The sequence below is a fragment of the Artemia franciscana genome, chromosome 7, assembly GCF_032884065.1.
Source record: "Artemia franciscana chromosome 7, ASM3288406v1, whole genome shotgun sequence".
Taxonomy (NCBI): Eukaryota; Metazoa; Arthropoda; class Branchiopoda; order Anostraca; family Artemiidae; genus Artemia; species Artemia franciscana.
The window spans coordinates 5,468,602-5,493,677 of record NC_088869.1 but is presented as its reverse complement, the minus strand read 5'-3'; the positions used below and the strand labels follow the sequence as shown (position 1 = coordinate 5,493,677).

General features: G+C 32.9%; 1 protein-coding gene across 1 annotated transcript in view; it reads right to left on the bottom strand.

The window, feature by feature from the left end:
• LOC136028763 (uncharacterized) overlaps window positions 1–25,076 on the bottom strand; it is a 120,264-nt gene that overhangs the window by 55,072 nt on the left and 40,116 nt on the right. Inside the window, exons 2-3 of the mRNA XM_065706660.1 lie at window positions 10,265–10,494; window positions 6,897–7,023 (exon numbers count right to left, since the gene is read on the bottom strand). Coding sequence (XP_065562732.1) covers window positions 6,897–7,023; window positions 10,265–10,494 — 357 coding nt within the window. The remainder of the gene's footprint in view (window positions 1–6,896; window positions 7,024–10,264; window positions 10,495–25,076) is intronic.

The window sequence follows — 25,076 nt, the reverse complement described above, 5'->3', positions numbered from 1 at the left end:
AAACTACACAAATGTTTCTAGCAGCATCCTAAACTAATTAAAATAATAATGAAAGGAAAAAAGAAAAAAGACAGTCACCTTCTCTCAAACACCCCCAGGGAAACAGTTATCATCCAAATACGACTCCCTCCACCCCAACCCCTTCAACGCGCTCCTCCCTCCAGCCCTATAACAAACTCGAAAAAAGAGATAATTTCTGAAATGAACATTTTCAAGACTTACAGAGTGTGGCCTAACTAAAAATTAAATAAAAAAAACAAGTTTTTTAAATGAAAGTAAGGAGCGACATTAAAACTTAAAACGAACAGAAATTACTCCGTATATGAAAGGGGCTTTTCCTTCTCAACGCCCCGCTCTTTACGCTAAAGTTTGACTCTTTCTCTTAACTCCACATTTTAAAACAGTAAAAAAAAAACTAAAAAACAGTAAACGAACTAAAAAAAAACAAAAATATAAAATTCCACATTTTTGTAGATAGGAGCTTGAAACTTCTACAGTAGGGTTCTCTGATACGCTGAATCTGATGGTGTGATTTTGTGTTTCCCCCTATTTTCTAAAATAACGCAAATTTTCTCAGGCTCGTAACTTTTGATGGGTACGACTAAACTTGATGAAACTTATATATTTAAAATCAGTATTAAAATGCGATTCTTTTGATGTAGCTATTGGTACCAAAATTCCATTTTTTAGACTTTTGGTTACTATTAAGCCGGGTCGCTCCTTACTACAGATCTGTTTGTTACCACGAACTGTTTGATAAGGACAGGTTAAGTAACTGGTTTTTTTTTCATCCATACAAGGGTCATCATCTGCCAAGTTCAGTAATGAAAGATAAAGCTCCAAAAAGCCATGCAACTCTCGATGACGGGGTTTGGTCAAAATTAAATAAAAAAACAAGTTTTTTCAACTGAAAGTAAGGAGCGACGTTAAAACTTAAAACAAACAGAAATTAATCCATATACGAAAGGGGCTGTCCCCTCATCAACGTCCCGCTCTTTAAGCTAAAGTTTGACTCTTTCTCACAACTCTACTTTTTAAAACAATAAGTGACTAAGTGACTTTAGGAAAAAATGAGCGTGGGAGGGGGCCTAGAGGCCCTCCATTTTTTGGTCACTTAAAAAGGGTACTAGAACTTTTAATTTCCGTTAGAATGAAAAAATTCACGACATTCTAGGACCAATGGGTTGATACAATTACCCTTGGAAAATCAACAACAAAAAACACGCATCCGTGATTTGTCTTCTGGCAAAAAATACAAAATTCCATATTTTTGTAAATAGGAGCTTGAAACTTCTACAGTAGGGTTTTGATGGATAATACTGAGCTTGATGAAACTTATATATTTAAAATCAGCATAAAAATACAATTCTTTTGGTGTAATTATTGGTATCAAAATTCCGTTTTTTTACAGTTTCGGTTACTAGTTAGTCGGGTCGCTCCTTACTACAGTTCGTTACCACGAACTGTTTGATATCTTTAACCCAAATTATGCTTTGTGCCATGATTTCTTTTATTATGCCCTAAGTCAGAGTCAGCCCCTCCTTTAATAATAACTAGAACTTCCTACAGGTTTAGCTATTTGCAAGTATGATGTCAAGATCCCATAAACACCAAAACTACATAAAAATTGGCTTCCGATGACAGAAAGCTAAAATTCATATTCAACCTATATATAGAAAATTGTATTGATTCAAGTGCTTCTAGGAGCATAGCCATGACTGGAAATTCACTTAAGAATGTTCAGTAACTAAAACCTTTTCGGCTGGAAATCTTGCCGAATCGGTACATGTGATTTCCGAGAAGAAGATAATTGAGACCAATACTGCTTATTCTTTTCCTGTTCACTGGTAATGTGAGACAGAGAATATTTCTCCTTCATTCTCTTCCTTTCTTCTAATTCCATTATTTTGGCAGGACAAAAAAGTTGTTCTTCGGTTGAAGCTCAGAAAGAAAGTAGATTTAGGTTAAAGTGCTTTTGCGTCAATGGGGATTTTACGGTAAAGTATATTCTGCAGGACCACCAAGATAAGAAAAAATTCACTGAGAAAATTAATTAATTAAAAAACAATATAATTAATCAAAATTAATATCCTTAGAAAATCAATTAATTAAAATTAATAAAAAGTTAATTGATACCAATTTTGCTTGTTCTCTTTCTGTTCACTGTTAACGCAACACAGAGAACATTTCTCCTTTATTCTGTTCCTTTCTTCTAGTGTCGTTATTTTGGCAAGACAAAAAAGTTGCTTGTCCGTCTAAGCTCAGAAGCGAAGAAGACTTAGGCTAAGTTTTTTGTGCCACTAGGGAGAAAAAAGTTAACTGAGAAAATTAATTAATTAAAAAGCAAAGTAATTAATCAAAATTAATATCCTTAGAAAATCAATTAATTAAAACTAATAAAAAGTTAATTAAAACCAATACGGCTTATTCTCTTTCTGGCAAGACGAAAAAGTTATTCTCATTTTGGCAAGACAAAAAAGTTGTTTGTCCGTTTAAGCTCAGAAAGAAGACTTAGGCTAAAGTGCTTTTGTGCTACTGGGGATGCTATGGTAAAAACTATACTGCAGGACAACCAAGATAAGAAAAGTTAACTGAGAAAATTAATTAATTAAAAAACAAATTAATTAATCAAAATTAATGTCCTTGGAAAATAAATTAATTGAAACTAATAAAAAGTTAATTGAAACCAATACTGCTTATTCTCTTTCTGGCAAGACAAAAAAGTTTTTCTCATTTTGGCAAGACAAAAAAGTTGTTTGTCCGTTTAAGCTCAGAAAGAAAGAAGACTTAGACTAAAGTGCTTTTGTGCTACTGGGGATGTTACGGTAAAGACTATACTGCAGGACCACCAAGATAAGAAAAAGTTAACTGAGAAAATTAATTAATTAAAACTAATAAAAAGTTAATTGAAACCAATACGGCTTATTCTCTTTCTGGCAAGACAAAAAAGTTTTTCTCATTTTGGCAAGACAAAAAAGTTGTTTGTCCGTTTAAGCTCAGAAAGAAGACTTAGGCTAAAGTGCTTTTGTGCTACTGGGGATGTTACGGTAAAAACTATACTGCAGGACCACCAAGATAAGAAAAGTTAACTGAGAAAATTAATTAATTAAAAAACAAATTAATTAATCATAGTTAATAAATAAATATATTCTTATTTTTACTTAGCTAAAGTGCTTTTGTGCTACTGGGGATGTTACGGTAAAGACTATACTGCAGGACCACCAAGATAAGAAAAAGTTAACTGAGAAAATTAATTAATTAAAAAGCAAAGTAATTAATCAAATTAATAGCCTTAGAAAATCAATTAATTAAAATTAATAAAAAGTTAACTGAGACCAAAATTGGTTGTTCTTTTTCTGTTCACTGTTAATGCAACAAAAAGAGCATTCCTGCTTTATTACATTCCTTTCTTCTAAAGCAAATATTTTGGCAAGACAATAAAGCTCTTCTTCGTTTGAACCTCAGAAAGAAACTAAATATAGCATAAGATGTATTTACACCATCAGAGCTTTTACGCCACAATATATTTAGCAGCGCCACCCAGAAGGAGAAACATGTACAAGATTGTGGTGCCAAAAGAGCTCATTAGATACCACTTGTGGACAAGTCTACTGGTGGACGCAAGTGGACTTGTATATTCAGTGTAAGGGCACCTAAGCCTTACCCCCACCACCAATATCAAGATGTCAATGATTTATCCTGCAGTTTCATACATATTCCATATAATTTGCCTATTTCCAAAAACTAGATTCAAATTACTGTCAGATCCAGGTGACAACTACTCCTCCTCCTGTGTTTGGGCTCAGTTCGAACCTATTGAGCCGAAAAAGAAAGAACCAAGAGATCAACGAAGTTTCAGCCTATTACACCCCCCTCGCCTGTGTGCATTTTATTTTTAATGTTGATATCTTTGCATACAAATTGACAATATTATATCACTTGTGCATCCATTAGCAAAACCTTTCTGCTCTTCAGATTCGATACTCTTCAAGCCAGACAAAAGAAAAAAACATACTCAGCTATATTTATATTTTGTTTTGCTGACTGAAAAAGTACATTATCAAATGTTCTTGCAGGGCATTTTTCAGAGGGTGGGGGTTGTTTTGTCTGTTTCAACGTGTCTAAAAGGGGCAAAGTCTTAAAAAATGTTGTTTTTTCAAGAAAAGGCTAATGTTTATTTTTTATTCCGCAAAATTTACACTTAACACATATAATAAATTTTGATCTTCTTCTTAGAAGGGGCAAGTGAATTTTCGAGATTCAATGTTAAGTAATGTTTTAGTTTCGATTTAATCCTTATTTTCTTTATTTTCTTAATTTCTATACTTTATTTGCACTTCCTGAGTAAATAGACACTAAGGCTAACTTCATATTCAAAAGCTAAGTCAAAAGAAAAGTCTTTGTAAGAGAAAAGTCTATTGCCGAATTGGCTTGGAATAGTTTAGAAAAAAGACTGAATATGTGATGCTAACAATAGATAAATATCCCAGACCTATTGTCACTTTTCCAGGAAGAGCAAATAGATTAGATTCGTCGGAAACAATTTCTTTGAATATGCCGCAAAACAAGAAAAAACTCGTTTAGAAGTGTTTAAAATGAAAATTTATTTTGGTCGTGCTGAAAGTTGAATATTTTAATAAAAAATTAACCTATATAGAAAAAAAACTCGAGGTAAAATTTTGTAATAAATTTGTGAAGTCTCAAGTTGATTATTATTAGGACGCAGACCAGGAGGTGACTTTGAACACCCCCTTAAAAGTCATAGAATCTTAACGAAAATCACACAATCAGATTCAGCGTATCAGAGAACCCTAGTGTACAAGTTCCAAGCTCCTATCTACAAAAACGTGGAATTTTATATTTTTCGCCAGAAGACAAATCACGAATGCATGTTTATTTGTTTGTTTGTTTTTTTGTTTTTTTTCCAGGGGTGATCGTATCGATCCAGTAGTCCTAGAATTTCGCTAGATGGTTCATTCGAACGGTAATGAAAGGTTCTAGTGCCCTTTTTAAATGACCAAAAAAATTGGAGGGCACCTAGGCCCCCTCCCACGCTCATTTTATCCCAAAGTCGTCGGATCAAAATTCTGAGATAGCCACTTTATTAAGCATAGTCGAAAAACCTTATAACTATGTCTTTGTGGACGACTTACTCCTCCACAGTCCCCGTGGGAGGGGCTGCAAGTTACAAACTTTGACCAGCGTTTGCATGTAGTAATGGTTATTGGGAAGTGTACAGACGTTTCCAGGGGGATATTTTTGGTTGAGAGGAGGAATTTAGAAGAGGGGGTTATGTGGAGGAAACTTTCCATGGAGGAATTTGACATGGGGGAAGAAAAATTTCCATAAAGGGGGCGCAGCATTTTCTAGTATTATTTAAAAAAACAATGAAAAAATAAATATTAAAAAAAAATTAAACTGAAAGTAAGGAGTAGCATTAAAACTTAAAATAAACAGAAAATATTACGCATATAAGGGGTTCGCCTCCTCCTAATACCTCACTCTTTACGCTAAAGTTTTTTTTTGTAATTTCAACTATTTATTCTACGGCCTTTGTGATTCAGGAGACAAAATTTAAGCTTCATTCTAAAGAGCGAGGTATTGACGAGTGGGCGAACCCTCTCATATACGTAATGAAAACATACGAACATGGAAGTTTGTTATGTAAGCTAATTCGTAAGTTACGTATATCTTTTACTAATGAAAACGTTCGTAAAAACTAAAAGTTCAAGTTGCCTTTTTAAGTACCCAAAAAATTGGAGGGCAACTGGGACTCCTCCCCCTCCTTTTTTCTCAAAATCATTCGATCAAAACTATGGGAAAGCCATTTAGCCAAATAAAAAAATATGCAAATTTCGCTTTAATTATTCATCAGCGGAGAGCCGAAATCAAAACATGGATTAACTAAAAAACGTTCAGAAATTAAATAAAAAAAACAAGTTTTTTTAACTGAAAGTAAGGAGCGACATTAAAACTTAAAACGGACAGAAATTACCCCGTATATGAAAGGGGCTGTTCCCTCTTCAACGCCCTGCTCTTCACGCTAAAGTTTTTACTGTTTTGAAAAGTAGAGTTGAGAGGAAGAGTCAAACTTTAGCGCAAAGAGGTCGGTATAGAAAGTGCTTGAAATAATTACGCCAGTAGTCAAAATTCTATTCTGGAGGGGGTTCAACCTATTTTGGAAGGGGATTCAGGGAATACCAGTATCTATTTTTAGGCGTAACATGTAAATGACTAATCTAATTTGATGGTGTTTAGCCTCTGCAGTGAGCTAGTATATGGGTTAATGTTTATGAGCTTGTATTATACTATATTCTTATCATACTATATATGTTAGGGTAGCCTATATGAGCCAGTATATGTTGCTAGGCTGTTTTAGCATCAATAGCACCAGTCCTCTAGATAATCTTGAACAACCCGTATTTGGAGGTTCCTAATAAAATAAATCATCATAAATTATATAGTTTAAGCATTTATTTTTAGATACTTTTTGAATTAGCTATTTGAAATTTTAATATTTGAAAAGACCACACTGCCACCTCAAGAAACACGATAAATTCCATGGAATTGATTTCCTCACAACTTGAGGTAGAAAAATAAACGTTTAGCACTCCAAGACAGAAGATTCTCGATATAAATAGATATATTTTTTTCAGAGGAACTAAAGGAGGCTGACATATCACGAATATTAGTGAAAAAAAAAAGAAAACCAACCCTATATTAGATCCCTGAGGAACACCTGCTTTACAAGGATGAAGAGTTATGTTCATTAATTTGTAAAAAGAGAGCTTATTATTACGTATCATACATGGTCATTAGATCCCTGAGGAACACCTGCTTTACAAGGATGAAGAGTTACTCTCCATTAGTTTGTAAAAAAATCCACTAGTACGTACCATACACGGTCATTATAGCCTTTGCTTCTTTTTCATCTTCTAGCGTTGATACATGGCACTTGTATTCGCCAGATAACTCAGTCGTTGGGTTAAGGATATTCAATGATCGGTATTTCTTGTGATAGTCCTGTAAAATTGGTGAAATTATTATTTGATGGTGATACAGTCAAGTCCATCCAAAACGTCTACTTCAAGGTCATTGTGGCTTATGCTCTTCCTTTCGTATTGTTTCTAACCAGCCTATCTTAATGGATCTGTCTGAGCTGTCAATAATCTAAAAATGAGAAATTGCTCCACTGGATTTAGAGGGACCATGGCTTCACCTAGAGTTTGGCTGAAAGCCACGAAATTTTTTCATACTCTATTTCAGCAGCAAATAAGACAATTTGAGGACGTCATTGGAGCTTTGGCCTACACCAAAAGAACTGACCAAAAAAAGAGTCGTATTTATTTTATTTATATTTTTCTCTCTATTTTCTTTTCTTCCTTTGATAAACGGTAGTTATCGATGTTCGCGGATTTTTTTATGCTTTTGTCATTTTTTTTGTTAAAGGGAAAGCAGGAGGTTGGCTGTTTACGTTTGAATTGACGATGAGTAGATTTCTTATATATTGTCAGTTTGATCATTTAATTATGAATAATAGAGTCGATTCTAAACAATATTTTTATAATTTCCCTGCCAAAAGGCTATTAAGCCCTCCATGATAAGTATTGCTATATATCTGTATTGATGTTCCCTAAATAAATGAAGTTGAACTTGGATCTTCCCCAGGAAATAAGAATTTTGAAAATTTGGATCTTCCCCAGGAAATAAGAATTTGGAAAACTTTTTAAGCATCATGACCATGTCTTTGCTATAAAAATGCTGCCTTCTAAAGCTATGTGCATGCTCACCCTGAATTAAATAATTTGTTCCAAGTTGCTTCGAAGTATCTATAATTTTTTGTTTTAGTCAGCAGTTATTTCAGCTGCACTAGTCTGGAAGATTAATATGTGTCCCAAAAAAACACTATTATATTATAGTATATGTTATAGTATATATTATAGTATATAATATAGTATATAGTATGTAGTATTATATTATAGTATATATTATATTATATGTGTAACCCCAAAAAAAACTATGAGACTACAAAGAGTAAAATAAATATGTTCGAATTTAGTTTAAAGGCTTTAACCTCCAAATTAACTTAAAAATTACAACTTTTGATTTTCCTGGTAAACAGAAAATTAAAAATTATTTGAGACTAAAATGAAAAATTAGGACGGTTTGATTTATTTTATCACAATTCAAGGGCGACTTTCTGTGCCATAGCTAATCCAATCTTTCATTTTTAGTCATAAAAACTTAATCTTTGCCGGATAACAGGGAGAAAACATTAATTTTAGCATTTTCTTTTTTTCTTGCATTACATATATTCAAATCAAACAGTTCGTGGTAACAAACTGTAGTAAGGAGCGACCCGGCTCAATAGTAAACGAAACTCTAAAAAACAGAATTTTGATACTAAAAGATACATCAAAAGAATCGCATTTTTATGCTAATTTTAAATATATAAAATTCATCAAATTTAGTCTTTGTCATCAAAAGATACGAGCCTGAAAAAATTTGCCTTATTTTGGAAAATAGGTGGAAACACCCCCTAAAAGTCATAGAATCTTAGCGATTCTATTCTATCGCATTCAGCATATCAGAAGATCCTGCTGTAAAAGTTTCAAGCTCCTATCTAGAAAAATGTGAAAGACCAGAAGACCGATCACGGGTGCGTGTTTATTTGTTTGTTTGTTTTTTTTGTTTGTTTTTTTTTTCCAGTGGTCATCGTATCGACCGAGTGGTCCTAGAATGTCGCGAGAAGGCTCATTCTAACGGAAATGAAAGTTATAGTGCCCTTTTTAAGTGACTAAAAAATTGGAGGGCACCTAGGCCCCCTCCCACGCTCATTTTTCCCAAAGTCAACAGATCAAATTTTTGAGATAGTCATTTTGTTCAGAATAGTCGAAAACTATAATAACTATGTCTTTGGGATGACTTACTCCCCCAGAGTCCCCAGGGGAGGGGCTGCAAGTTACAAACTTCGACCAGTGTTTACATACAGCAATGGTTATTGGGAAGTGTACAGACGTTTTTCAGGGGGATTATTTTGGTTTGAAGTGGGGTTGAGGGGAGGGGGATTTGTGGGAGGATCTTTCCTTGGAGGAATATATCATGGGAGAAGAGAAATTCAATGAAGGGGGCGCAGGATTTTCTAGCATTATTATAAAAAAAAAACAATAAAAACATAAATATGAAAAAGTTTTTTCAACTGAAAGTAAGGAGCAGCATTAAAACTTAAAACGAACAGAGATTATTACGCATATGAGGGGTTCATCTCCTCCTAAATACCTCGCTCTTTACGCTAAAGCATTTTCAGTAATTTCAACTATTTATTTTACGGCCTTTCTGATTCAGGGGTCATTCTTAAAGAGTTGGGACAAAATTTAAGCTTTAGTGTAAAGAGTGAGGTATTAACGAGGGGACAAACCCCCTCATATACATAATAAAAATATAAGAATATAAAAGTTCGTTACGTAAGTTAATTCTTAAGTTACGTATATTTTTTACTAATAAAAACGTTCGTTAAAAATTAAAAGTTCTACTTGCCTTATCAAGTAGCCAAAAATTTAGAGGGCAACTAGGCCTCCTCCCCCACCCCTTTTTTCTCCAAATCTTCTGATCAAAACTAAGAGAAAGCCATTTAGCCAAAAAAAGAATTAATGTGCAAATTTCATTTTAATTATCTATGTGCGGAGAGCCAAAATCAAGCATGCATTAATTCAAAAACGTTCAGAAATTAAATATAAAAAAACGAGTTTTTTAACTAAAAGTAAGGAGCGACATTAAAACTTAAAACGAACCAGAAATTACTCCGTGTAGGAAAGGGCAGTTCCCTTCTCAACGCCCTGCTCTTTGCGCTAAAGTTTTTTACTGTTTTATAAAGTAGAATTGAGAGAAAGAGTCAAACTTTAGCGTAAAGAGCGGGGCGTTGAGAAGGGATCAGCCCCTTTCATACATGAAGTAATTTCTGTTCGTTTTAAGTTCTAATGTCGCTCCTTACTTTCAGTTAAAAAACTAGTTTTTTTTATTTAATAACTAAATGAATAGATAGTTGAAGCAATATTATGTTAAACATTAATGCTATTGCAATCTTTCCAAGCTAACATGCTTTTCTAATTCCAAAAGATAATTTCCATTGTATAACGCACTCTATCATTATATATGAAAATGATCTTTCTCAACATCCAAAAAACATTTGAGTTCATTTGTACCCAAGCCGATATTTAGGACAGCTAAAACAAAGATGGGAAATTATGTTGATTCCTACGCTTACCTCAGAAGCTCTATATTCCAAATTGACTTTTCCCTTCAGAAGTCCTAAATCCTGAGGCTTTCGTCCTGGGATCCATTGATAAACAGGAACTGGAATGTCTCTTAAGTACCACTTGACTACTAATCCGTTTTTCTCGTCTTCGGGAACGTTGTAATCACAATCCAAAACTAATGACGAGACAGTGCCATTTTCAATTGCTTTTGGAACATTAATGTTCACTATTTCAACTCCTGTGAAAACAATAATATATTAAGGATTGATGTAGCGTTAAAAGTGATTATTGATTGAGGTTTGTTTTTCTAATGGGGGTGGGGCTACCCCCACCCCCATGGAAAATGAAAAACTTAAAATTGCAGTAATATTACAGCGCGGTAATATATTAAACAAGTCATAATGGCACATGGATTTTCTTCATGGGGAAGAGCCTCCATAGAGTTCTGATTGACTAAACACAAGTGAACAAAATTGTTTTCTGCAAGAAGGGTGAGAAAATAGTAAAACTTTAAATAACAAAACTTTAGAGGTTACAATAGCGTTATTAAATGTCAATATATTGACACAAGTGATAATGGTGCATTGTTTCCTTCAACTCAAGATAAATTTGGTTTTAACCCTTTTATGTAATGAAAACTAACAAGAAAAATGCAGAACATTTGGCTAGTGACTTAATGGCTCAAGGACAAATAGCAATATAAAGATTGTTTAATTTGTAAAAAAAAACTCGTCCTCTAGCGGCTGGAACTAATCTAAGTAAAACCATTCCTAAAAATAAGGACTCATGAAGGCCGACAGGAGGAGAGGAAGGGGGGAAAGCACTCCTTTTGGACAAAAAGAACACAAATAAGAAGGAATAAGAATAAGAAAATCATACATGTTCCTTTTTCAATCTTGGTAATATCAAAGCTTCTAGAATCACTTAACCCCTTTTCGGATATTTCCATGTGGCACTCAAACAAGGACAGAACGGCCTCTATCAAATTTAACCCCAGTGGTTGAACTGGGACTTGTTTGTTTTTTTTTTGTTTTTTTTATTATTATTCAATTAATCTGAAAGCAACCAAAATTGAGTTTATCTGATGAAACTGAGAAATTATCTCCAATATCTTTACACAAGATTGTTTAATATTAAATAGTTATCTTCACAATTTTATACTTTATATTAAAATATTATACAGCTATCTTCAGAATCTTTACATTAGATTACAAAAGAAAGCACACGCTTTAAAAATCACAATTGTGGATCTTTATTGAAGTGATTCCATTCAGATTGCAAGATTTGACTGTTAGAAACTATTCAATTGACCATCTTAATAGTTGCTTTTCCATTTGTATTTATATTGATTGTGGTCTAAACGATTTTTGTAAAACCCGGCCAGTGTGTGAAACTAAATTGAAGGTAATTGTAAGTTAGAACTTATATTTCGAGAAAACAACAAAAACAACCAAATTTCTTTTTCTTTTTTATAAAGATAAATTCATCAAATGTTCTTTTAAAGGCGCCTTTAATTTAGTCCAAACTTGATTGGTTTTGGGCTAAATTCATAAGTTTTTTTTGTAAAGAATTGATGGACTTCCACAAGGGCCGCAATATTAACAGCAGCAGAGGAAAGTTTTGGCGTATTTTTCTTAAAATAACATAAGACGAAAAAAATGAACTCTGAATCCATTTTAACCAAATATAAGTCACATCAGCTCAGTTTTTTAGCCAGCTTTGTGTTGTTTTTTTTTGTGACTGTTTTTTTTCCGAGTTATGAATTCGGCCCAGTTGGGCTTGTTATATTCAATTTTTAAAAACAAATATCTTAGATTGTTTAATTTTTTAAAGCAACTTTGCAGCAACATTTATGGACTTTAAAAATCTGTTCGTTTTAGTAGTTATTTTGGGCTGCGAGTGACAACTTAGAATTACCGAGCATAGAGACAATAGCAGGTAGAACTGGATCAGACTAAGGACAGCAGTGGAGGTTCCTGGCCTTGGCAGGGGAGGGGGGAATTCCCCTCCAGTTATTCTGACATTAAATTCCTTTTATGTTATGTGAAAGGTGTACCTGTGACAAACCCTGATTCCCTCCCCAAATTATGAGGCCTAAAATCACTACTTAAGGACAGTAAATCCATTGAAAATGGGAAGAGAAATGTACTCCAATAACTAGAGATGGGTAATAATAAAATAGGGGGTTTCAAATAAGAATATATAACTTTGTTTTTAAGTTACAGAAATTAGAAGCATGCAAGTTTCGCACCATAAAATTAAATTTGGATCGAAAGTTGACTGCCATCTACCATTTGTGGAAAATATTTGTGAGTATATGTCGGTCATGTACTGGGGGACATACTGCAGGAAAATTTTTGTATTTGTGTGAATCGAGACTCCAAGCCTCCCCCTACCCGCGTGCATCCCTGACTCACTGTGCTTTGTTTTAGGACGTTCGTTGTGTAATTTACAATGCCGGGTAGCCTTTTTGGAATTGGCGTGTTCAACAACTTTTAAAATCGAGTTTTGTATTTTCTATAGCTGAAAATGACAGCCAAAGCTGAAAAATGAAATGTCAAAGCTGAAAATCAAAATGTCACAAAGAGACAGCCAAAGCTAAAAAATGGAGTTGAAGAAAATCAGTCGAAGAATGTATAGTTGAATTAAATGCAGGACGCCGAAGTCGCTGAAAAGTGTAAAAATCTGGCCAATAAACGGCATTTTTTTTAATTTTAAATAATAACATAATGTTTATAATCTGACATTTTAAAACAAACTGACAATTTTTAGCAATTGCAAAAGACTAACTAAGGTTCAGTTTGGATCAAACTGAACTTAGGTGTTTTTGGTGGTTTGAATTTGCTTAATCGTGCTAGTGTTATTAGGTGTTAATAGTTTCAAACCAGAACAAAATTTTTTTCTAGAATTTCGAGTGGTGGGAAGGGGTCTTGAACTTTAACACGAGAAGAGTATATTTATTTAACATATTTTTATGCTTTAAGACAGGTTTTTGACCTCCACACACCAATTTGGAGATTGGTGTTTCCACATACCTTTGTTTTAAGTTTGGGCTTGAAGATCAATGAAGAATACAGGATTGAATTTGACGAAGGTCTCCAGTCCAGAGCTACTGGAAATTGTCTATAACAAAAACATTGGTATTGATGAAATAGGTTTTTTAAATGAAAAATAGCTAACATTATTTTCAGCCTATTCAAATCGGCAACTCAAAAGTTCCATAAGAACTGAAGCGTAAATAATTACAAGCTAGGAATTTCTATTTGTTGCTTCATGACAATTTACTTGAATGAAAAAGGGACACTTGCCGTTTTCTTCTGGTTTTATAAATTGTTCAATTTTCAACGCTTCTTTTGTCTAAATATAAAAGGTAATCCATTATATCTAGCGAATTTTGATCGTAATACAGCTTAACATCTCTTTATATAGTTTGAAAAAATTGGTTCTCAAGAAACCCAATAAACTGAAAACATAACAATTGATAGAGAGCGAAAAAGCTTAAAATGTACAAGCCCTCGAACCGTGTCTAAATATTTCATATTTTTCTCAAAATTCTTTTAGAAAAAAGGGGAGAGCCTTGGAGAGCTGCTGTGGAATGTTTCTCTGGCAGGTGTGCATTGTATTTCCCCGTGTAAACTATTTTAAGTGCAGTTACGGTCACTGGCAGGACACACAGCTCAGAATATGGGGTGGGGGGCATACAAGCATCCTTAGGGGGTGAGATCTGATGCTTCAAACAGAGGATATTCAGGGCAAAATTTTTAAGATTGCCACCGTAGTCCTACGGAATGATCTTAGAAATGATGATCTAAGAATGATCTTAGAAAGTAAATTCTATGCTTATTTTTCTGTATATTTTACCGTGAATGTCTGAAATAATGAATGTCGACATTTACCGGTGAATGTCAGAAATAAATTTTTCCCCTTGGGTTTACTCAGCGTTGCCAGTCGACTTTTTCAGTTTCATTCAAGGTTTGATGGTGACAGGTTAGGTTAGGTTTTTAACCCATTTCTGAGCTTCATAACCTAATTTAACCTACCCCAACCCAAACTAACTTTAAATTTTACCATCAAAGCTTGTATAAGACTGAAAAAGCTAATTTACAAACCTAATTGAATACAAGGAGAGAAAAAAGGAATTTCAGACGTTCACGGGTGAATGTTGACATTAACCAGATTTCAGACATTCACAGTAGCATATAGATAACATTTTAGGTATCAATAACTTTTTACCTCTGATGCTACCAACTATGAAAAAGACTGCTTTCATGTATATGCGATTACCCAGTGCTTTATTATATAGTATTCGTTTTGTCCTTATATTTTGATGGATTAAGATACCCCATGTGGGACATGCAGTTTTGTAATGATTAGCTTCATGAGTTCTCAAGACTATCAATTCTCTGAATCAGAATTATGATATCCCTGATACGTGTTCCTAAAGAATGATATCAACTTGCGTAAGATAGAAATATCTTCGCATTTTCGCATGTTTTTTAACATGAAAAAATTCGAAGTAGATTTCAAAAGTACGATCCGTCAGATAGCTAAAGCTGAATCTCAGCTATCGAATAATAGCAAAATAGTTGCCTGTTCTTTTGAAGCACTAAATCCCTTGAACTGCAGAAACATAGCATACCAAAAGCTTACTTGGTAAACCAAGTTCAAATTTTTATTTTTAACACCCACAAATAAATAAATAAAAAACAAAACTTTCGCACCGGACAAAAACCTACGAGGGTTTGCGGTCTCACAAAAGTTCGCATAACTGCTTACCTGTAGACAAACAATTAGTTAAATCCCAAAAAAGTGAAAATAACTGAAGTAAAATAATAATAAAAATATTTAAAAAATAATAAAAAATCCAGTCACAATTGGTCAGCAGTGTTCGACTCCCCCTCCAATATCTTGCGCTCCCTTATAAACCAACATATAATTCTAGATTTCTAGGTCTTGTTCTGTATCTATGCATTGTTCAACTACTTCATCTCAAAAACGAAAGTTCATGTTTGGGAACCGTTGTTTCTCTCATAAAATTCTGGTCAACTCATTTAAAAGTTGGTCTCGAAATACACTGACTTTGATGCATTATATTTTACTAACCTTTATCAAAATTATTCGGTCATGTCTTTCAGGGTTGGGAACAGAACATGGGAGGAGTTTGGAAATTCAAAAGAATATTGTTTCGTGCCATATGGAATCAATCAATTATGGTTGGAGAGTGATTACCTTTCTGTTTGATTGGTCAATCAATTTAAACGAGGTTTTTGCGTTTTTGTCTTTGTTTATTTTCCATAATGAATTTGATTTGTGTATACCAAAACGGAAGCTGTTTGTAAATGATTTAGAGAAAGTATAATAGCAATAATATATATCATGAAAAGAGAAATCACCAATGCTACAGCACAAACACAAAAAAAAAAAAAAAAAAAAAAAAAAAAAAAAAAAAAAAAAGAGACAGAAGGAGAAAAGGAAGACTGTTTTCCTAAATTAGTGATTAATATAGACCAGCACTTGAATGAGGCCTTAACCCTACTCATCCATACAATCACATAGGTCAAACAGTATAGCCACACACAATCAACCATAAAGAATAATCCATGGACAGGCAGTCATGTCGTCAATAAGTATAAGTCGTCATTTACCGAACAATAGAAAAAATAATATAGACAAATAATTCAGAGGCAACACCCAACATAAGGGCTCATCAGGAGAATACACTGGCCTATATAGGGTTTCGCCATTCTAAATTCTCTACCCAGCACAGTGTTGTGGCTACCACAGAATATCCATGGCATCCCCGCGTCAGGTATCACCCCCAAAATACATGCCTATGAAAAAAAAAAAACAGCAAATGTAAAACAACCAAGTAAAACCAAAACAAGCTTATCTTGTTAATATATCCCTCCCTTTTAGCAACAATAGGTAAACTAAATATTATAAATTTTACCAAATCACAAATATTAACACATTGCAAAAAACCTGAATGAACTAAACAATTATAGAATTCATCTTTACCATGTGGCTAATTTTTTAAAGAATCCGCTCAATTAGAAACACAATTCAAAATAAATGGCGCTGTGACAACATTTCTCGAACCTCCAAAATTAGTTAAAAATTTCTTTAAGTATTTCTAGATAATTCTTTTGATATTTATTTAAAAGTTCGTTATAATGAAAACTAAATTTTTTAAATTGCCAAGTTAATTTATTTGCAGAAAAACCTCTTGATATCAATTTTTGGCTTAAGATTTTACATCTATTTTTAAAATCAATATAATTACTACAAATCCTTGCATAACGAAGTAACTGTGAGAAAAACGCTGAATATGTGATATTTGAGTGTATATTACTTTCAGGGAATGGGAAACTAATCACTTCAAAATCAAAATCATCCGTTTTATTATACATTTTAAAACTTAATTTATTATTATCACAAATATTAATATTTAAATCTAAGAAATGATCTTCATGACCAGCGCCATGACTAGGCTCAAGAATAAGCTCTGATGGATATATATTTTTAGAAATATCAATGAAATCCTTACAATTTAAGACCAAAATATCATCTAAATATCTTTTATTATTTGACAAAGCATGTTTTAAATTAATTGGATTATTCTTATCCATCATATATTTATATTCTAGTTGACTTAAAAACAAGTCAGCTATAAATGGGCTGGCATTCCCCCCCAAGGGAATTCCCATAATTTGCTTGTACAAATCACCCCCAAATCTTATATAAGTATTGTATAAAACAAATTCCAATAACTCAAAAATCATATCCAAGCTGTAACATCTCAAGTTAACCGTAGTATTAAAGCAGTTTGTCCATATGGCTTTTTTATTATAACTGTCTATTTTTAAGAACCTTTTACTAGATAAGAGGAAAGATTTCTTTATAACAGTTTTTAAATTATCAAACACTAAATTAAGTGATAAATTAGTATACATTATCGCAAAATCGAAAGACTCAATTCTTTTAGCTGAAACCATTGTTAAAGAATCTATCACCTGCAGTGAATTATTAACACTCCAATATGGATTAAAATTCGAATATTTTTTAATACCAGAACAATAGGTTTTAAGTTTATTTACAATTTCCTTTAAAATTAAAGAGAGGTCAGTAGCAGCAATGCGGGTTGGACATTTAGCTGCTCCAGCAATAAACCGTGGTTTAGGGGGATTCTTATGAAATTTTACAGTCCAATATAGGAAAGGGAACTTTTTATCATTGTCATTTATTTTAATATTAAAATTTTTAAAAAGTATTTCTTCAGTCTTTTCAATTAAATTCTCATCCTCTATATTTACCTTTTCATAAACATTAGTTGTGCATAACTCCCTTTTTAAGATATCACAATACAGCTTCTGACAAATTATGGCAAAATTATTATTAGCTTTATCCACTGGCACAATTACAAATTCATTCTTTAGATTAGCAATTGCTTGTTTAATCTTCGCATTATAAAATAATGATTTAGTGTTACTATTTTTTAAGTTAGAATATATTTTATTTCTTACTCTACTAATAATTAAATTCTTCCAACTTTGAAAACTCTCTTTATTTTTATTCTCTTTCTTACACCACTTATCAATAAATAAATCAAAATCATTCTCCAAGCCATCAAGAACACTCGATGGTTTCAGATGATGAGAAAGACGGAAATTAGCCCCTTTATTCATTATAATTTGAAGATCATCTTGCTTTATTATTGACAAGTCCCCTGTTATAACATGTTTGTAAGTAGGATTTACAAATGGGCCAAGTTGCTTACAATTACAAACCGGTTTCCAATTTATATCGCTATCTAGTTTTTTTAGTATTAAATTATAATTAAAAATAATTTGCCCAATAGTTTTTGAAAATTTATAAGTTAAAACTGGACTATCATTATAATTTAAATTACTAGGAAGGGCCTGTTTCACATGCCGCTGATTTAAAATTTCTGGTAAATTAATATCTTCAATCTGCTTACAAGTAAAATTAATAGGTAAATATAATCTGTTATCCTTATTACTAATCTTATCGAACTTTTTCTTTTTTGAAATAAATTTCGTTTTAGTTAGAATGCAAATTGTATCACATATTACTTTAAAATTATAATCAAGAGCTGTATTATTCTTAACAATCCAGAAAAGTTTGATTAAATTCCTCTTGGATAAATTATTTAGACACTTTATTACAGAAATCATACCCCTAGATTCAAGTAGCTGGCATAGATCTATAGAAAGCATATGTACATCTAATTCATTTTTTCTATTATTTTTCCTATGTCCTCTCGATCGTTTTTTACGTTTAGTAGGACAAGTAAAAGAAGGATGGTCCATAAAACCATCAATACATTTAACAACAACATGAGACATGTCACCATATTTTGCCACACGATCATTTAGCCCAAAAGGATAAGCTGTACCAAGAGTATGGATCCAGAAATCCTCCTGTTTACGTAGTCTATTATTCTTCTCTTCTTTATTTAAATTTTCTAATTCTAAATTTTCTAAAATTGTGACAGTTATATCTGATATGGAACATTTACCATTACTACAATGTTGAACTAGATAGTTATTAGTTTTTTCATTATTAACTGTTGTCTTGCGTCCAGAAAATCTTTTATATATATTATTAGTTGTTTCCCCCACATATTGTAGGCAGCATTTATTACATTCTAATAGGTAAATTACATTGGTTGTTCTACAATTAGTAAAGGATTACGATGGGGTTGGGCCAAACAGAACGCATTATATTAAATACCTAGCCTAACAAAAATACCAGCAAAATATTTAACTAAAATATAGCTACAATGTAGTTTTTCACCTAGCCGAAGCTAACTGTCTGGTATAAAGACTATGAAAACCGGTTATGTTCGCGATATAAATTCTCCACTGTGTGCCATATAATACGGAAGTACCAATTAGACAATAACCGCTTTCTTGATGTTTTTATACGGAGACAATTAACTTCAGCTCAGCGAAAAACTATATAATTATTATTTACTACTAGTTTTATTTATAACACTTTCATTTGCATCAATACAGTGGATTTACAACAATTAAAACTAAGTAATAAATATTCAGCTGGTATTTTGGTTAGGTTACATTTTGAATGCAATCCCGCTACACTTAGTTCCCCCCTCCTCCTCGTGTGAAAATATATAGCACATATATATATATATATATATATATATATATATATATATATATATATATATATATATATATATATATATATATATATATATATATATATATATATATATATATCTATATATATAAAAATAAGTTGTCTGTGTGTGGATCTGTGTGTGGATCAGGTGACGTCATGTTTGTCCGCATATGACGTCTGAATTATTTCACACTAATACAAAAGAAGAAAAAAACTAAAAAAGGTAAAAACTACAAAAAAAACTAAAAAGAAAAAAAAACTAAAAAAGCTAAAAAACTAAAAAAAACTAAAAAAAAGGTAAAAATCTAATAACTAAACAAAAACTGAAAAAAATAAAAAAAAGGCAAAAACTACAAAAAAAATAAAAACTAATAAAAAAACTAAAAAAGCTAAAAAACTAAAAAAACTAAAAAAAACTAAAAAAAGGTAAAAAACTAAAAAAAACTAAAAACTAAAAAAGAAAAATACTAAAAAAAAGGAAAAAACTGAAAAATAAAAGAGAAAAAGAAAACTAAAAAAAATATGAATAAATATATATAAAAATAAGTTGTTTGTGGGTTATGTCTGTCTGTCTGTCTGTCGAGTGACGTCGTGTTTGTCCGCATATGACGTCTGAATTATTTCACACTAATACAAAAGAAGAAAAAAAACTAAAAAAGGTAAAAACTACAAAAAAAACTAAGAAGAAAAAAAACTAAAAAAGCTAAAAAACTAAAAAAAACTAAAAAAAGGTAAAAAACTAAAAACTAAAAAAAACTGAAAAAACTAAAAAAAGGCAAAAACTAAAAAAAAACTAAAAACTAATAAAAAAACTAAAAAAGCTAAAAAACTAAAAAAACTAAAAAAAACTAAAAAAAGGTAAAAAACAAAAAAAAAACTAAAAACTAAAAAAGAAAAAACTAAAAAAAGGGAAAAAACTGAAAAATAAGAGAAAAAGAAAACTAAAAAAATATTAATAAATATAAAAAATATAAATATAAATATAATATAAATTAGCAATCAACAAAGCACCGAGACACAAATGACGACCGGGACACAGGGAGTATAAATGACGACCAGGACATAAGTAAAAAAAAAAACTAAAAAAACTAAAAAAATGGTAAAAACTACAAAAAAACTAAAAACTAATAAAAAAACTAAAAAATCTAAAAATCTAAATAAACTAAAAAAGAAAAAAAAGAAAAAAAGAAAAAAATAAAGGAGAAAAACAAAACTAAAAAACGAATGTATATACAGACCGGGACACCGGGATACAAATGACGACCGGGACACAGGGAATATAAATGACGACCGGGACACAGGGACACAACTACAATAGGGACGCCGGGGGGCACAGGGGGATATAAATGACGACCGGGACACCGGGACACAAGGAATATAAATGACGCCCGGGACACTCAAAGAGAAATCACAGACTGGAACACCGGGACACAAATGACGACCGGGACACAGGGAATATAAATGACGACCGGGACACAGGGACATAACTACAAAGGGGACGCCGGGGTGCACAGGGGGATATATAAATGACGATGGCGACTCAGGGAATGGTCGATTAGCAATCACCATCAACAAAGCTCAAGGGCAATCATTAGAATCATGAGGTATAGATCTGAATACGGATTGTTTTCCCATGGACCATTATATGTTGCATGTTCAAGAGTCGGTAAACCTGACAATCTATTTATATGCACAGACAATGGGACAGCAAAGAATGTTGTATATTCGCAAGTTTTACGTAGTTAAAAACATATATATATATATATATATATATATATATATATATATATATATATATATATATATATATATATATATATATATATATATATATATATATATATATATATATATATATCTATCTATATTCACAGGTGGGACATAGGGACACAACTACAATGGCGCGTAACTAATATGGCGCGTAACGACTTACGCGCGCGGGGGGGCTTGGGGGGGGGGGCGCGAAGCGCCCCCACCAACTAGGTGTTGGGGTGGCGCGAAGCGCCACCCCAACAGCTAGTATATATATATATATATATATATATATCATAAGCATCTCAGTTGTTTCAACCCCGTGCATGTAGATACGAATTCTCGAGTGTTTACTGTCTAACAGATAAGAACCTAAACAACTCCCAATAGTGAATATTCTTTTTCCATAAAAACTTTATTAGGTGTAATGACGTTCATAGCGATTATACAACTTAGGAAGCCTGAACCCAAAGTGGGGAGAGAAGATTTTGTGTAGTCTTAATTCAGGTATAAGATCACATCCTTGATTTTCTTGATTAGCGTCCTTATTAGTAATAAATGAAAAGACTAGAAGATATCACGCCTTCCTCTCCTTCCAAACTAATAGCCATTCCAAATGTCTAACTGGGTACTGTTTCAATATGAAGATGACTAAGACAAATAGAACGGTGGCTTTAACTTTAGTTGCCCCATTAGCCTTATTTTCGCTATTACCCAGACATTAAGCACCCTTATTACTGTTGTTTGTCAACTGAAACTAGTCACTGCACTAATCAAGATGAGGCTTAAATGAAATCTTTTAGCAAAAAGTTAGAAACATTTTTAGTTTCGATAGTTAACCAAGAAATACGTTTTTTTAAATATTAGACATCACTTGAAAATTTACTGATAGCCCAATCGTAACCCTGTGACGTCAGCGGTAATTTTGACCATCTGCTAATAGCGGACCCATGTTTAAATATCCATACAGACCTTTGTCTAAAAGAGGTAGCTTCCTGGGTCTGGATCCCTAACAAAGAAAATCTTGTTTCTACTAAGCTATTAGCTAATTGCCGAGAATTCACAAAAAAGAGATTTCACTAAAGAAGAAATGCATCATTTATTCGCCCTTGGAATTCTGGCTATTCTCCACTGTGTAATTTGAAGGAAAAATTATTATACAGCCTCTGCCCCTTCCTAATACGGGTCTATATTGAAACCTCCCCACCAGCGAAAATGTTGGAGATTCACCCCTTGGTTCTTTGGTCTTTAGAAAATACACATATAAATTAAGAAATTACACATGAAATTAAAAAATTATAAATCAAATTAAATTATAATTATTATTAAATTATAATTAAACATAAAATTATATAAGAAAAATTGAATTTTAATAAAATTAAGAAATTATAGAAGAACCTTAATGATTCTGAACAAGCTTCGTTCTAAAGAGTAAAGTCATAATTAGAACATACTGAGTCAGCCTGTAGTCAGCACTACAGTCAGCCTTTAATTTAATTTAAAAGAATAGATTCCATTGGTATAAAATATGCCTAGAGGACGATCCAAAAAAATATACCAAGTAAATTGCCGTTTGAGCTTCCTTCGGGTGAATACAAATACAATTTTGAACAACAAAATTTAAATATCACAAGGGGGCATCAGGATTTAGAAGTATCTAGATTTGGCACGGCCCAAATCGGTCTATGGTCTATGGCTCAGTCTATGTATTGAGCCAATTATTATAAAATACATATTTATTTTTTGTGAGTAACTGAAGTGAACTGAACTGAAGACCGAACCAGATTCGGTCTTCAGAACCAATTTTCAGAACCAGATTTCAGAATTTCAGAACCAGATTCGAACCAATTTTTTTGTGAACTGAAGACCGCCAGATTCTCCTTTCTTTGTAGTACTTTTTACTCTATTTTTAAATAGACAAATGACAACTTCTCAGACATTAACCGTCAAATAATATGATTTATAGCTAATTTATTCTCCATTCTTTCACCAAATATGTAAAACTATAAAATAAAATTCCATTTTATGTTTGTATCACCCTCCCCAAGGAGAAATCTAATCTTAGATAAATCTATTGAGACTTTTTCCTGGAAAAGATTTGCCCCAATAAAACTAAGATCCTCTCTTCATATATAGTAATATCTGGAAATCTAATATTCGGCAAGTTTTTCATTGCTATTCGGTGAAATTAAATCTGCATGTTTTCTGATTAAAAAACTATTTCCTGAATTCAAAATTCTATATCGATGCGAATATCCAAGAGCGTCAACTGGAGATATGATTTGACAAAAACTTGAGATACTATTTTTCTATAATGAGCCTACGACAGGTTGAGGAACAAATCATTTAGAAAAAAGATAGTAAAGACCTGGGATGGAGATGAGAGCCCAGATACTCTGAGACTGCTTTGGGAAGGTGGTGTGTTTATTCTATGATGACCAATTGGTAAAGAGAAGTGAAGAGTTGTTTTTTAAGAAGGGAAGGGGGTGAACCAGTGCTTATCAAAAAAGAGGGTTGACAAATTACAGTTCTTACAGTAAGCTTAAAATGATATCGGTAACTGTAAATAGCTTAAAACATAGGTTTCTTGGCCCTTCAGCCAAAAAGTGCAATGGGGGGTTGGGGGCCAACCATCCTGTGCTTTCGCGCACCCTTCCTGGTTACCCTCCCCAGATTTCTCCAGGTACCTATTTAGAGCTGGGTTGACTCTGGCTGAGCTTACGGAGTCACGCCACTGACCCCCGTCCCAAACTAAATAATTGGGTACACTAGGATTCAAACCTTCGCCCTCTCAGTCAACGGATCCTGAAACCAGAGCACCAATCCACTCATCAAGGACGGCTCAACATAGGGACAGTTGTTTAAAAGGAGACAAAATGTATTTTCTTTTGATTCGTGGAGGGAGGATAACCCAGTCTTTGATAATAATAAGGGTAGACATATTCTAGTCCTTGCAATATGTTTAAAAACTCTGTAAACTGCAGAAAACGGGGTACGTAGTTTTAATGCAATCTGGGTCAGTTTTATCTTGTAACTAAATTAAAATAACAAATTTGTTCAACTGTAAGTAATGAGCAACAATAAAACTTAAAATGAACAGAAATTATTATATGTATGAAGGGGATTTCCCCCCCCCTCAAAATCTTGCTCAACATACACGCTAAATTTTTTTAGTACTTTTAGAAAATCTTCCTATTGTTCTAATTAAACGACCCTTGCGTTTCAGGAGTCGTTCTTAAGGAATTGGGACAAGATTCGAACTTAAGCGTAAAGAGCAAGGTGTTGAGGAGGGAGCAATCCCCTTCACACCCATGATAATTTCTGTTCGTTTTAAGTTTTAATGTTGCCCCTTACTTTCAGTTGAAAAAACTTGTTTTTTTATTTAATTTCTTATTTTTTTCTTAAGTAATGCCAGGAAATATGACACCACCTCCAGGGAGAAATCCCCTTCCCCACGGAAATATCCTCCAGACAATTCTATCACGGTGAGAGTTTACCCCGGACAATTACCCTCAACAACTCCACGCGTAAAATTGAGACGGAAAAAAGAAAGCAAGGCATTTAAAAAGAATTCTGTATCCAATTCTTCCAAATTCCGCAGTGTATAATTTCCCTTGACAGGTTCAATCCCTGCAAACTTCCCTCCCCATAGGAAATTACCTCGTAGAAAAGCACTTGCAAAATTCCCCCCCAGCGGAAAATGTGTACATACTTTACAATAACAAAAATTATGTGTAAGACAAATTTTATGACTAGAAGACCTTTCCCCTGGGGCTGTGGAGGTGTCATGTTATATCCAAAGGCATAGTTAGTGGCCCTTTCCACTATGATTAGCAAAATGGATATCTCAAAATTTTCACCGGACGACTCCGGAAGAAATGGGTAGGTGAGGGGGCCAGGTTG